Consider the following 15,322-nt stretch of genomic DNA (forward strand, 5'->3'; position numbering starts at 1 on the left):
CATCTGAAAACCGAGATCAACCAATCAGAGAGATGAATTAGTCATCGCAACGTGACAGCTGACATCTTTCATTGAACTGTTTCCATCACAGCAAAGTTGTTTGACACCGACCTGTAGCAAAAGATTTTCAACAAGAAAGAAGCAAACCTGGAAGTTATACTGACAACAACAGAACATACAACACCAGAACGTGCTGTCCTACGAAATACGATCCAGGTATGGTACAGGTTGCTGATGTATATTTCTATTTTTAAACAATTCAAAGTAAAGGTCGATGGTATCGCACATGACGCAGATTACGACGAAAGCGATAGTATGCGCGCATTTTATAATAAAGCGCAATCATTCTGAGGAATTGAGTGCGTGCGTGCAAATGACTTTGCGCTAGAGTGAAATGATCAACAACATTCATACACTGAAACCCGTTCGTTACTCTGCTTGGAACAGGAATTCCTATGGTCACAATGCTTTTAAGAAATGCTTGACGGCAAGAACGAGATCTAGCCCGATTTTAGACAGCAATGATGCTCTTCAGTCCCAAAAATATACGCTTGCAAATGAACCTCGATAAACACTTGATTTTGTTGCCAAGAGTATGACAGTTACAGAGTGAGAACTGTGTCTACACAACAACACCCTCCATAATCTGTTAAGTTGGTTATTAAAAAAAATTCTAAATGCATCCTGATGCCTAAAATGATGAAGGTCCATTAATCAGACAGAAATGTCCAGTGTAGGTTTTAACCAGATGTATTTTTGTACGTCTTCAACAAGAAGGTATTAATCGTTGCAAGACGAGCACATATTGTTCATCAATCATTTCATAATTATTGAGATGATTCTGAAATTTGATATTCTGCAAAAGCGATGCATTTTCCATCCTACGCCGAAAAAACCTTTAATTTGAATCGCATATGCAAGCTGTCTAAAGTTCAAGGCGGCACTCACCAGAAAAGCCCCAGCCCGAACGTCTCCCACATATAACAAAGATCAATGATTAAGGTAAAATGAGAAATTAAAAAATATTTTCGGCCGATATTTTAAAAAATACCACCGTTCTCGTCTTGCACATTTGTTTTCTCTGTAATCAACACAGCAGGATGTGCATGCACGCACAGCTAAAACTACCATCATGCATGCTTCTCTGTTTACTGTTTGTTATTAGAACTCTTTTCTGACTTTTCTCGAATGGTCTGGATGCATCTACTTTTAATTACTCATTTATTCAAATTATCAACATATAGAGCAGTAAATAAGACTTAGAGAGTGGAGACTAATCTAAAAACAAACGTTTGACGCAGCGCTTAATCAGTTGCTTTTTTCAACCCCATTCTCATTGATATCATCGACTGTCAGCGATGGCTATTGTTTGTAACCACTCGGGAATACATTCCTTTGGTATTTTGTATAAGTTTTCTTCAGCCACCAACAATGCACTATCGATGACCATGCATTGGGAATCAGGCTAAAACGTACTTTTTTTATAGCTATAGCCTCAGCAATGACAGGCTCTGTATAGCCTTGTTTTCATATGACGCCGACGTCGGCAAAGTATTATTGTCGTTGATTATTGATAAGTGAAATCTTTTGTCTTTCTGAAATCATTTTCTCCTTGGATGATTACAGACAATAAGTCGTCGACAGGTCGGCGTCATATGGAAACCAGACTTAAAGCCCCGCAAGTTTTCCTTGCCAAGTTTTAGCTATTTGCTAGTGTGTACGCGAAAAAATTGACAAGATTTCCTTGACAAGGAGCCTTGTTCAAAAGCTAGTCATACCAGCTTTTCGACAAGTAAAAATACTTGTGTGTACGGCCGTCAAGGAAAACTTGAACAGGAATTGCGCAGTAGAGAACAGCGCAACAATCGTCGAGCCAACCGAGCGGGTTTTTGAAGTTTTATCATTTCTGTTTGTTTTGAGACTCGGTCGTATACTCGTTTTATCATGTTTTATCGTAAAATATACTTGTATTATCGTAAAACTTGTCGAGAAAAAATTGTCAAATTTTTCGCGTAAACACAAGTAAATTAAACTTGGCAAGGAAAACTTGTCAACAAAAACTTGTTCGTCATACACACCAGCAAATGAACTGGTCAAGAAAATTGGTCAAGAAAATTTGCCAATTTGGCTTAATAGTTTATTTTATTTTTACTTTGTTAAGGTAATTAAAGATACATGATGGCATTTGTGATACATATTATGCTGTTTTGCTTGACATATATACAAGGTATCTATATATATATAGGCTATAAAGATATAAATTATTCCTCAACTGTTTTGTCTGTGGTAATTTATAGGCGAAGGGGGAAATTTCAACCATTCTGGCGCTATATATAATTCAGCTGAGTCATTTGTCTCTTGATTGTTATATATTTTCGAATTTTTACCCTGCATACTGTGCCCTCTTACTAATATTAACAGTGACGTACTTATAAAAGTTAGAACGTATTGTAAGTGAAATAGCTTGCAATAGTAATCCGTCGGACAGAACTGAATATATGAATAAACACCCCCGATTATCTTTCTAATTACGCTCCTGCTTACTATAAAATGCTCAAATCACTCATACATGTACATTGTAAAACTAGATGACGGTTCATGTGTCTTTGCTCGTAAATAGAAAATAGTTTTATGAAATAACAATCGTTTATCACTATTTTCCTCCAATGTTAGTAGACTAGGGTGCAGCCGCTAAATTTAAAGATAATAGGATAAAATACTTATATGAATTTCTTCACCTTATAGCATTTTTATATACAGACACTTATGTGTTTTCATTCACAAGAATATGTAATAATTCATTATAGGGGTTGTTAAATCCCATCTCCCCGACATTTCTGCCGCTTCACTTGTGTCTATCATCTTCAGTTTAATATCCACTTCCAATTATTGCGATTTTTGTTTGTCATCATTTTGTCTTCCAAGACACTGCTATTCTTTTGCGACCATTTCTTAATCATGAGTGAATGATGAATCGCCCCTCAGTTTTCATTATATTATATACATTATTACTCTCATTTTGTTGCTAATGTAGCTGCACCACCAAGACTGAGCGAGGAAACTCCAAAACACTACACAGGTTTTGCGGACAATTTCCAGAAATTGAAATGCTACATCGAAGGCGGGGAAAAATATGAGTGGTTTCACAATGGAACAAAGATTCCATCATCTTCATCCATGTATTACATGTATAAAGACCAACTATTTATCATGGAAACCCCGGCCAGTAATAAATATCAAGGGATATATCAATGTACAGCATCTAATGACTATGGAACAATTCAGGGGCCGAAAATTAAAGTATATTTTTCAAGTACGTGAGTATAAACCTATCTAGAATAACACTGAAAATATTGCACCAATTGCAGCATATCAAATTAGCTCAAATTGGCCAAATACGTCCACATATAGCTAATGTCAAAAAATGTAAAAAGCTGTCCGCAAATAGCATGTATTCATCGCAGTTTAGATTAGATTAAATCAGTTTAGATATATTTGTAAGACTTGTAAACCAAGGACTTCAGTCCTGGTTCGCTAAAAACAAGTATTAAAACAAGTATACGAACTCGGTATAGTTTAAGCTGCGAGGAGCATTAAACGTATTACATACATCCAAAAAAGGAACTTAACATTGTTCGCATGTGCGGCGAGGCTTTGTTACAATGAATCACATGAAGATTATTCTACAGTGCAGTGGCTTGCTTTTTTGCAGTAAAAACTGCCTCCCCAAAAAGTAAGGTGACAGATAAAAAATCGATGTAAAATGAGCTTATGTTTATACTCTTTTAGTTGTTGGCAGATTTCTAAGGAACGACGAAGAAGTTGAGGTGAAAGAGGTTACAGTAGGAAAGGACCTCGCCCTAACCTGCCCCCCTCGAACCTTGTCACGCAACGTTTTCTATCATTGGGGAGGCCAACGGGGTGTTACCGGCGCGTGGTTTCTCCCACAAGCAAAACATTATATGATTATGAACGACGGTACACTGTTGTTCGCTCATGTAAAAAATGAGGATCTCGAATACTTCAATGTCGTGAAAAATGGCGTTAGCTGTAGCATCGAGTCCAAGGGGAAGAGCAAGCGGTTTGCGTTTTCGCAACGGTTTCTTCTAAGTGGGGTTGGAGGTGCGAAATTCAATCAATTTCACTAGCTGCAGTGTTTTTCAACCCTATACATATTACATACACTAGAGTCTGATTATCCATTTCGACGAGTCAATTTAGTAGATCAGAACGAATGCCGAACGATTCCTTCCTCTATATTTAATGTATTTTCCTAGAAGAAGAGTTTACAATGACCGCAAAATCTGTTTCAAAGTTGAAGTTAAGAAAAGCTCTGTCACATATTACCCTGCATGCGTATACGCTCGTATATTTAATAGTGTGAAACTTGTAAGGTAGAGTTCGTTGTTTTATAAGCGGACCAGTGGTAGAATTGGCGAAGTCGTCACTCACAGCCTATAAGGCAGTTTGCAACCAATCTATCGAAGTGTTTATACAATTATACAAGTTAACCATTTTATCGAAGTGTTTAGATGAATAACGCAAGCAGCACAGTGTTTCTTCTCATTGGTGCATGGTCTAATACTTAAACCGTTAAGATACATATAGATTGAAGTATACGATATATGGAACTATATTTTTTTGTTTTTTAGAAGAAAATAGGACACCATTTGGACCAACAATAAAAGCAGCCGAAGAAGATCGAGAAATAGCAAAGGGAGCGCCTTTTGTGGTTTTCCGATGTGGAGCAGTGGGTCTGTAAGTTTACAAAATTTTAAAATTTACCAGAAACTAAGTAGTTACTTACAAGCAAATACAGAGAGAAAATAAATTTTTATCTAGCTTAGATATTTAAATGCCATTCAACGTGTCATATTTTTTCTGCATGGTCTATTGATCTAATATATAGTATACACTATTTGAAGACACCACGCTATTTATATATTTTCATATATTACCTAATATATATTGTGTCTCACCATAACAACTTGAAAACTGAAACAACCATGGTATAAAACGTAAATGGAAATTATATAAACTAACGATCCAGAATTCGTTATTAGGCCCACACCGGAATATTCGTGGACATTCACTGGGCTGGATGGTGTCGAGACTTCAATCACTGACGATGAAGATGGCTACCAGCTTCGAGATTATAACCACGTGCTAACAATAATATCAGTCGAAACGAAACACGACGGCTGGTATAAGTGTAGAGTCAATAGTAACTATAGTGGGCAAGAACATTACGATGAAAAAATAGCAAGACTTTCAGTTAAAGGTTTGATCATGAAGAATTTATCAGTTTACTTTCTGCTGGTCTTAAGCCAGGTTTACGCAGTCATAGTTTGTCCATGGGATCAGGTTAGAATTTTGCATACGTAATTCCTACGTTTCTAAGAATATTTTGTAATCAAATATCCCCCCCTCATGCATTATCGCGATGGTTACTGTATGGGCCTGAACCTATTGGTCCAGCTCGAACCTCTCTCGATAAATTGAATTGAACAACTACTCTAAGGTCTTGTGTATATGAGAGGCAGGACGGGACGTTTGCCGGGGCGGGACAGTGACCGGGATCTCGCCTTGTATATGTTTGTATATCTTTCGTGCGGTGTTTATATGAAAGCGGGGTGTTTTTTGTCATATAAACGCTTGATCTCGCTTAACCGGGACAATATTACGCTGACATTGCATTATTTGATCAATGTCACTGAACAATATAGTATCCTCGGGAGAAATGCAGTACCCGTTCCGGGTATTCCTGCGAGAAAACATCCCCTTTGAAAAACAATCATGTAAACGCGGGATAAAAAAATATCCCGTCCGCGGGCAAACGTCCCGTCCCGTCTCTCATATAAACTAAAACTAGGGCCTAAAACACATTATTATCTCATTAACCGCCTTCTTCAGGAAAACCAAAATGGGGTGCAAACGGTACTCTATCGGACGCAACGGCTAACGAGGGCGTTAGATTTTTATGGTTGTGTAATGCTTATGGAAATCCCGATCCTACATATACGTGGTTCAAGGAAGGACGTAAATTGCCTGAATCGTAAGTTAATCCTTTTATGAGGCATGTGCTGTTTTGTAAAAACACTAAACTATGCAACCTGTCGTCGAAATTCCAGTAAAATCAAAAGTCTGCATAGTTGTGTGAATATTTAGTACTTTTTAACCATCACATCAAGTATTCAAGTATTGTTAGTTTATCGCAATTCAGCTGGCCTATATGTGAAAAAGGCTTCAGTGGTTAAAAATGACAGATGATTAGCTCGACAAATCTCCGTATAAAATCTTCAATGTTGGAAATGATAAATTGTAACCATAGAGCGAAGACAAGCAACAACATTACTGCATGTGCATGATTCAGTGCATCGTTCACTACCTCATGAACTTCATCTCCTATCAACTACCTTATGATCTTACATTACATCTCATCATTGATGCATTTTCAGGGATGAATATGATATTCAAGATGGTGTGATTACTTTTAAGTCCATATCAAAAGACGATGAAGGAGTGTACCAATGTGTGGCTGCAAATAGTTTTGGTGAAATAACGTCATCCGCGACATTGAAAGTGAAAGCAGGTATACGTTAAGTTCTAGAGGTTGAAAGGGTCTTAATTTTGATTGGAATTATACACACTTCAAATTCAAGCTAGGAACAGTTGATGTAAAAATGCCTACGCTTTTGCAATGCCGGTGCAATGCTCTTGCCATCGGCATCGCAAAAGCGTAGGTTCGATTCCTGCCGGAGGACCGATAGTTGACTCATTTTTCCATCAACTGTTTCTGGCTTGAATTTGAAGTGTGTATTACATCCACTCTAAATTAAGACTCTTTCAACCTCTAGAATTTCCCTACATCGAATGAAGTGGCAAAAATCATTATAGGTATACGTTAAGCGTCTAACAATCAGACTCAATACAAATTTTCGATGATCATACAATTTTGCCTGGTAGCGTCGTCCACATGAATCGTTAGCAACTCGCATTTGCTTATCTAATGAGAACGAGTTTCTTAGGATAAAAAGCGTGTGTAACAGAAAAAGGGTGTGCCGGCCGAGCATAGTGAATGCTATAATTTACCATAATCACATTTTATAATTTTGATAATGACGGGTGATGATGGAAGAATGTTTTGATGTTATGTGAAGAGTGCGATTACGCAAATTGCACTGCACACTGCACACTGCAGTGCAATTTCAAGTGTAATGGGACTGCTTTGCGAATCATCATCAATAATTGATAAAAATTCTGTTTTCCTCCTGCAGCGCCAACGACTTTACCTCCAACAACTCAACCTCGATGCGGTGTCTCGAAAATGAATCTAATGTTCTTAGTCGATGGTTCGGGCAGCGTTCCCTTAGCTACTTTCGAAGAATTCAAAAAATTCATGGCACTCTTGGTTGAAAAATTCGATATCGGTCCTGACACTACGCATGTTGGCGTTTTACAGTATTCAAGTGAGCCGCGGACAGGGCTGGAGTTTCATTTTAGTGAACATCAAACTTTAGCAGCGGTGAAAGATGCAATTTCTAAAGTGAAATATCATTATGGAGCGTATACTTTTGGCGGATATGCTATGAGATTAGCGCAACAGGTAAGATGGAAAACACGAAGTTATTCTACGATCTTCAGTCACATGAGGATTTTCTGTGCATCTTTTTGTCAGCTTATGCATGGCAATGTCTTATCCCTGTCTCACAGAAATATCAAGCAGGGATGGCGGCCAAAGTAAGGGCGTAAGGATTAAGGTCACTTCAGCTCGACTGCATGTCACTGGCTCCTACGCTTTAGATAGCTGCTGGCAATGGTATAAAGTTTTTAACCCCAGAGTTGGGAAAAAGTTTTTTTATGTGATAAAATACATTTTGAAAACTCTGCTGTCTGTCGATGCCAGCAAGTACGTAGTTTGAACACATCCCTACTCTTTTTATTAGATTATAAACCACTACGACCGAACTGACGCAAAGAATGTCTGGGTTCTACTTATGGATAATGGATTGTGGGACAAAACTTTAGCTCGTAAAATCTCCAAAGCAATCCGTCAGTCAGGGACTAAAGTTATCGTTCTTGATACACAGAATATCATGCACGATATTGCTGACCAAGGGTTGGACTTTACGTCTGATAATTTCGAAGAGAACGTAGAGAAAGTTAGAAAAGAGATCTGTAAATAGATAAATGTATAAATCTTGAAGTATATCTTACCAAGAATTTTTACCAAATTTAATAAAATAGTTTTTTATGGATGAAATAATTTGATGTTGATTTTTTCTCTGCATGCATAAAAGAGTTTCCTCAAGTCTGAATTACATTAGGCTACACCACACAATGACACAAACAAACGACTCGAAACTTGTTCATCTGAAATTTATGTGTCGTTGGAATGCTCTTTGCAGCTGAAGTTGAAGGAATAATGTTTTCAGTAAGATATAATAAATCCTGCACATGTGATGCAATTCGAAGCGTGTCTCATGCTACCAACGACGCACTAACCTGACGATGCACTAACCACAACAAACAGAAAGTATATAAAGTTTGCCTTGTGAAGAAGCCAGTGCACCCCACGAAGACTTTTATTAAGACCTACTATAGACAGAATGGCTATTAAATAAAATATCAACAAATGAATATATTCGAACATTTTAACTATCAATTCGCTTTTGGTCTCAGGAAAGTCACCACCAATAATTATTCACCCAGCTCTTACCATGAGTTCAACTTTTGCATTTTTTCAGCGAAGTTTACGAAAAAATCCTCAAGAAGTGTTAAAAGAGATTCTCCAGCAAAGACAAAAAATCCCTTATCAAAAGTATTTTGATGCATGATCTGCATACATGTTTCACTTCCCATACTTTATACCTGTGACATCAAAAAATTGACTAAAAGCAGTTACACAAATTCTAGTTCATTAATTGAGAGCTAATTGAGGATGTCTTTATTATATGCACCAATTAAAGAAGTCACGTCTTCGTCAAAACGATCTTCACAGTATTCATCTAAGCTATCACGACGTGGATCTTTGTTTAGGCTAAAAGGAAGAAATTGGAATAGTTGACTCTAAAGTAGCTAGAAATATAGGCTGTGACTAGACTCTGTTCTACGATGATCATGCGATAAAATATGATAAAATACCTATCATGAATTTAGGCCTCGAATATTAATATTTCACTGAAAGGTCAAACACTATCTGGTTCTCAATGAATCCGAAAATCCGAGAATTCCGTTTTTTAAAAAATCAGGTTACCATTTTTTAAAAAATCAGGTTTCAATATACCTTTGTGACGTTTGTGTATTTGGTTGATTTGTGTTATAATCAAGTTTCTCATCAACGTCCAAATTTGCACCTCTCGTTCTTTCGAGTTTGCCAACTATTGAAAAAATCTCACGCTTCATAAATGGTAATTTTGAAAAATTTTAAATTTTTTTATAAATCTTAAAAATCGATTCACATATACTGACCTGGATATTTCTCGCCCCTCTCCCTCGTTACAAATGAACTTATTAAAGCTATAAAAAGAATGACCAAAAGAAAACAAACAACAACCACAATCACCGTGAACCAGGAGCGTTTGTGGGGAACAGCTGATTCTGCAAATGACAAAAAATATATAAATAAAATGCGAAGATTGAGTAAATTAAGACAATTTTTTTTTGTGGAAATGAGGCAGTCCTTTAAAAAATGTTTTATGACTTCCAGAACCGAATTAGGCATTACCTGCTTGTACTGGTGCTCCTCCACAAACAATCAAACGTGTAGGTTCACTTGGATCGCTTTTGCCAATTTCATTAAACGCCAGCACGCGAAATCGGTATTTGGTCCAGGGCGAAAGACCTTTGATGGTTGTTTTATTCAACTTTGGATCTAACCGGTCGCTTTCATTTTTACGCCACTTCGTATCTTTATTGGTGGCCATCTCTACGATGAGGTATTTAGTTGAATTATAGTTGTTTCTCTCTGTACTCCACATTAACTTCGCAGAGAAGTTGTTGCAATGTTCTTCGACTTCTACTTTGTCTGGTGCCTGAGGCGGACCTACCAGATAAAGGACGTAATGGAAGGATTTATTGATCTTTTAAAATTAATTGAGGACACGCATTAAAAAGATTTAATTAAATCTAGTGTCGATATGACGACAACCTTCTGCCGCTGATTCACGGTTGTCTGAAATCATCACGAGAAGAAATTGATTTCAGGGGGAAAAAATATTTTACTCATTTGTCCTCATTGACAAAAGAACTCGCCGACGTCAGGATCACATGGAAACCAGGCTTTAGACTTTAGTGATATGAAGTATAACGGAAGACGACCGATCTAGCGTTCTGAGCCCGACGAACTAAGCGCAGAGATCGCATAACAGGACATTACGCTACTTTAAACGCGACCCAACCTTTCTATCCTGTTCTCTCCCTATTTTAGCCCCCTATCCCGTTCTCTCCCTATTTTAGCCCCCCTATCCCGTTCTCTCTCTATTTTAGTCCCCTATCCCGTTCTCACGCTATTTTAGCCGCCGCATCCCGTTCTCTCCCTATTTTAGTCCCACTATCCGTCCTCTACCTATTTTAGGCTCCCTATCCCGTTCTCTCCCTATTTCAGCCCACTGTCCCGTTCTCTTCCTATTTTAGCCCCCCCTACCCCGTTCTTTTCCTATTGTAGCCCCTCTATCCCGTTCTCTCCCTATTTTAGCCCCCTATACCGTTCTCTCTCTAATTTAGCCCCGTATGCCGTTCTCTCGCTATTTTAGTCTCTTATCCCGTTCTCTTCCTATTTTAGCCCCCCCTATCCCGTTCTCTCCCTATTTTAGCCCCCCTGTCCCATTTTCTTCCTATTTTAGCCCCCCTATCCCGTTCTACAGTGACGTTAATACAGTTAGCAGGGTCGTAGCTAGAAGCATATTCATATTTTCGTCTTTTGGACGACTTATTTCTTTAGAAAGATATTGTTGCAAAGATGTTAGAAAGTTAGGGCATAATTACCCCGGTGAAAAACTCTTCAGACACGTTTTACTGACCTCGTATAACAACTTTTGCCGAACTTCTTTTTTCAGCATAAGATGGTTGGTCGATGTATGCAATACACACATAAATTCCACTCTGACCAACCTGAAAACAAGGATATACCTTTATATGAGGAAAGCTGTATAATTCAGGTTACAAAAAGTAGTAACGTATCAATCACCGAAGATAACATCATATCGCATAAAAGTTGAAGTTAATACTCTCCAGTTACATGCACATTTTGACTCAGGTACACACACGGAAAACCTTATTTGTGTTTAAATGTTACTTGTTAAAAATCCAATGAATGAAAAAAAATTTAATTGAATTTAGCGTTTGGTATAAGATTTCAATTAACTCTTTTTGCTAAATATTATTAAAATAAAGAGAAATAAAAGGTTTTCTTTGTGTGTTTTTGTTCGTATATACAGTGCCGTAGCTAGAAGCTTCATTTGGTGGGCGCATATTCCTATATTCGTCTTATGCCCGAATGATGTCTTTTGTATGCTATTGTTCCTATGGTATATAAACATGAATATATAAATACACACCCCCCCTTCCAAATAAGCGGTCTAGCTACGACCCTGCGTATATGAAAACTTTGTAGAGCAAAGTTTTTTTATTGATCATGCTTCAAAAATCGTATCTACGAACTTCTCGTGTTGTAAGCACTATTCTCTTTGTACCTGCGGATTACGCAAAACCAAGGAATGATTGTCACCAGACCAAACAATAGAATCATTAGGCTAATATCTTGGTTATTGTGTTTCCACTTGTACTTCATTTTTTCTTTAGCGTGACTATCTCTATTACCTGGAATGATTGTAGATAAATATATAAATTAATATAATGTAGAATATGTACACAAATTCCTATGTATATCCTCTGATATTTAATTTCTTCACCATTTCTTTAGACTCAAACCGACCTCACCGACCTTTATTTATATAATTCACCGATAGCGACCCCATCTTTTATCATTTTTCGTGTTTTTCTAGTTTTTTGTAGCTGTTTTGCTTTTTACAAAACAATCTTTATATCGGATTTAGTCTCTCAACTGAAAGGTTTGGTCAATTCCATGTACTCATCCCAATTATTAATGTAGAAAAATGAGTTCCTTGAGTGAACGAAAAGTACGTATTTGTACATAAGTACATAAACTGCATATATATGGGTTATTAGCGACAGATGGAATCCCTTTAGCTCCAATAAGGAAAATAATCATAAAGAAATTTTGTACCTTTAGCTTCGCATTTTAATTTGACCGAGCCCCCCACTTTTGCGATGACATCCTGAGGTTTTGAGATAAAGGTCATTTCACTCATAACTTGAACATTTATCAGTTTAGTATCAACACCAAAATGATTCTCAGCTTTACACGTATAATTTCCCACATCTTGTTTTCTCACCGACTCTATCAGTATTGGAAAGGAGTAGATAAGAATATAATTGTTGACGTAACTTTTATAGCCAGGCTAAAATATCAGTCCGTAATAAGAACTTTTTTGTTTTAAGCGAGGATACCAATAAAACAGGAGAAACTAAGAAACGAACAAGAAGGAAAACTGGATCTTTGATGTTGCCATGCATACGACCCTGGTGTATGACTGTCTTACTATTTTACTATATCAAAATCAAACTTCGATTTATGAAACTGTACTTTAAAATAGTCAAATAATTATTGTCAGTTTATGAATATCTGAAAGAAACGGTATAAGATTTATCTTTGTGAAATTTTTTACCGTCAAAATATTTCGATACGATCGCTAAAATCAAAGAAGGCATGCCCTTTCTGATTCGTTTCATTCTTCTGCGTCAGTAATGCTTCTATGTTAATACCTATGACAAGATGTTCATTGTTAACCAGTGTATACCGCGAGAAAGAGAAATCTATCTTGACTCCATCTTTCTCCCACGTGTTTTTAGCAGCAGGAGCAGCTTTAGCATGACATTTAATCGTCCCTTTCGCCCCAAGGAATAGTGTTGTCTTGCCAGTGTTCATGTTGAAGACAGGTTTCTCAGCTACATTAACAAATAAAATTTCACAGTTTTAAATAGAGATCCACAGAAAAAATCTGACCAGGGAATAATGTTTTGAAACTACCTTAAGAAAAATGCGCATCAGGGACGACCAGGAACCTACCTTGAACATCTAAATATGCAGTTTGATAGATATTGTCCACAGTATTCTCAGCTACACACTGATACATGGCAGCATCAGCTTTGGTCAAATTTGGAAAAGTAATTGTCCCTTTATCAATTACATGCGTCTTGCTGAATAATAAAAAAAGGTTCTGTCAGTGACGCAACAATAATGATAACGTTCATTACGTTTTCATCAACTCCAAATGACAAAATATGTTTCCAAGCCTGTAACTCCATGCATGTATCTTTATTGAGTCATAATTACAAAATTTAAATACCCTAAAACAATCGACTAAAGAACTACATTGACAGGACTTACTTATTGTGGCCGAATTTTTAAATGAATCAAAATTCTTCCATGTTGTTCAGATATGAAAACACATTAAAATTTGCACCTTCACTTCACACTGGTAATTTTCGTTAAAGCTGCGTATATATTGTAAACTATATTGTACCTGCTTTGGATTTGATCACCATTTTTATACCATTTGTATTTCGGCGCCGGGAACCCCGTGGCATTGCATGTCCATGAATGACTGGTATAGATTGACGGCTCCACAGATTTGATTTTCTTACCAACCCATTTTGGTTCAACTGTTAGAAAAAATGAGTCAATGAAGCTATTCCCCGCAAAGTATAGTATTTTTTTCTGTATTAATTTACCCACCGATAATAAACATAGTCTTCCCATGTACGTACGTAGCGATTATATACAAATGTACCATACCTTCAAACGTTAAAGAACCCTCGACAGTATCATTTTTGTTCCCAATCGAAGCCATGCAGAAATATCGACCTGAATGCTCTCTTTTTGCAAAATCCAGGACAAGGAGTCTGGCATCACCGTCCTCAAATCTCATGCCATCTTTGCCATTCACAATTGCATGTTCTTTGCCCTCAACATCAATTCTCCTCCACGAATACGAAGGTGTTGGTCTAGGGACATGAAAAAGAAAAAGAAAAAATCGTCTTAAACTTGGATAGTTTTATTTATTTAAAATTTTAGCGACGGCAAGGTTCTCATTTTTAATAAAGAACTCCAGCTCACATATACCTTCCAGTGGCTGCACATTTCATAGATATTGTGTCTCGCTCTTGAAATGGTTTGTTCCGAGGTAGGCTAGTCACAATTTTTGGACCAAACGTTGTCATGTTTCCTGCAGAAGGACTGATTAATTTAGCCTCTTTATGTTTAGGGTTATACTGCAGTACATTACATGGCACAGAGTAATATATGCATGCAGCCAGTAAACCTTTAGTAGTAATACAACAAATAAGAAGAAAACAATTTAATAGCTTCACTTACTCTTAACTGTGTTTAACACTGTCTTTACATTCGTAGCCCATCCAAATCGATGAACAACTATACCAACTACTGCCTCCATGCCACATACCCACTTATATTTATTGAAATATTTCACATCTTTATCAGTAAGATGTGAGTAGAACAATGTTCCATCATCCAAAACTATATAGTTTGGTTCGATTCTTATAAACTTTGTTCCTTCTCTCGACATTCTGCCCCATTTATAAAACTCGTGTGATCCAAGTTCATGCTTTGGACATTTGATGAAATTTGCCTGACCGACGATGACATTCACTGTCCGGGTGGTAGGAAGGTTTGGGTCAAATTTCCCAAGATCTTGAAACACAATTTAGTTACAGAATGTACTTATACTGAGTATTAAAATTACAATTTGAGACAAAAGTGTAAGAACCACGTTTTTACAATTTTATTCCACCACTAAGAGCAGAATGGAGGGGGGGGGATTTTCAGTATATATCATTACACAGCACAATTCTACTTAAACCCGCTGTAAACAGAGAGCTATAGCGCCGCTCCTGATTTGTTTATTTGCAGAGATTCGAGGGCTGATTATGGGCATTTGAGTTTAAATTTTACCCAGTAAAAATTTCATTACCACATGACCTGTATCGGTCTGAGAAATCACGGTGTGCTAATGTGGCTTTGACTAAAACAAATATAGAGCTATACATTTTGCATTACTCTGTCTTTTAAACTCTACAATGATATAAATACAGAAGCTGCTTACAAGTAAACTCAACTTTAATTTTCCTTCCTTTGATTGTTCCAGCATCGGTTGTCATAACAAACTGGTAAATACCAGCATTTTTCTTGCTCTGACTATTGCTGTCAATATTCTTGAGT

The 15,322-nt window shown here is 37.1% G+C and overlaps 2 protein-coding genes across 2 annotated transcripts; one reads left to right on the plus strand and one right to left on the minus strand.

Annotated features, from left to right (window-relative positions):
* Positions 1-64: 64 nt before the first annotated feature.
* Positions 65-8,235, plus strand: LOC114541918 (contactin-5-like). Its single transcript, XM_028561711.1, has 10 exons — positions 65-216; positions 2,162-2,227; positions 3,035-3,313; positions 3,790-4,122; positions 4,653-4,758; positions 5,064-5,281; positions 5,914-6,055; positions 6,459-6,592; positions 7,278-7,606; positions 7,947-8,235. Exons 2-10 carry the CDS (start codon positions 2,176-2,178, stop codon positions 8,184-8,186), a joined length of 1,833 nt encoding a protein of 610 aa, XP_028417512.1. The 5' UTR covers positions 65-216; positions 2,162-2,175; the 3' UTR covers positions 8,187-8,235.
* A 3,418-nt stretch (positions 8,236-11,653) lies between these two features.
* LOC114541920 (contactin-3-like) lies at positions 11,654-15,293 on the minus strand. The gene is made up of 9 exons (XM_028561713.1): positions 15,207-15,293; positions 14,459-14,794; positions 14,207-14,309; positions 13,880-14,088; positions 13,608-13,746; positions 13,151-13,281; positions 12,847-13,029; positions 12,248-12,421; positions 11,654-11,820 (listed from the first exon to the last, which is right to left on the minus strand). Exons 1-9 carry the CDS (start codon positions 15,259-15,261, stop codon positions 11,654-11,656), a joined length of 1,497 nt encoding a protein of 498 aa, XP_028417514.1. The 5' UTR covers positions 15,262-15,293.
* Positions 15,294-15,322: the final 29 nt, after the last annotated feature.

The sequence above is a fragment of the Dendronephthya gigantea genome, unplaced genomic scaffold (assembly GCF_004324835.1).
Source record: "Dendronephthya gigantea isolate DGI-Jeju-01 unplaced genomic scaffold, DenGig_1.0 000321F, whole genome shotgun sequence".
Taxonomy (NCBI): Eukaryota; Metazoa; Cnidaria; class Anthozoa; order Malacalcyonacea; family Nephtheidae; genus Dendronephthya; species Dendronephthya gigantea.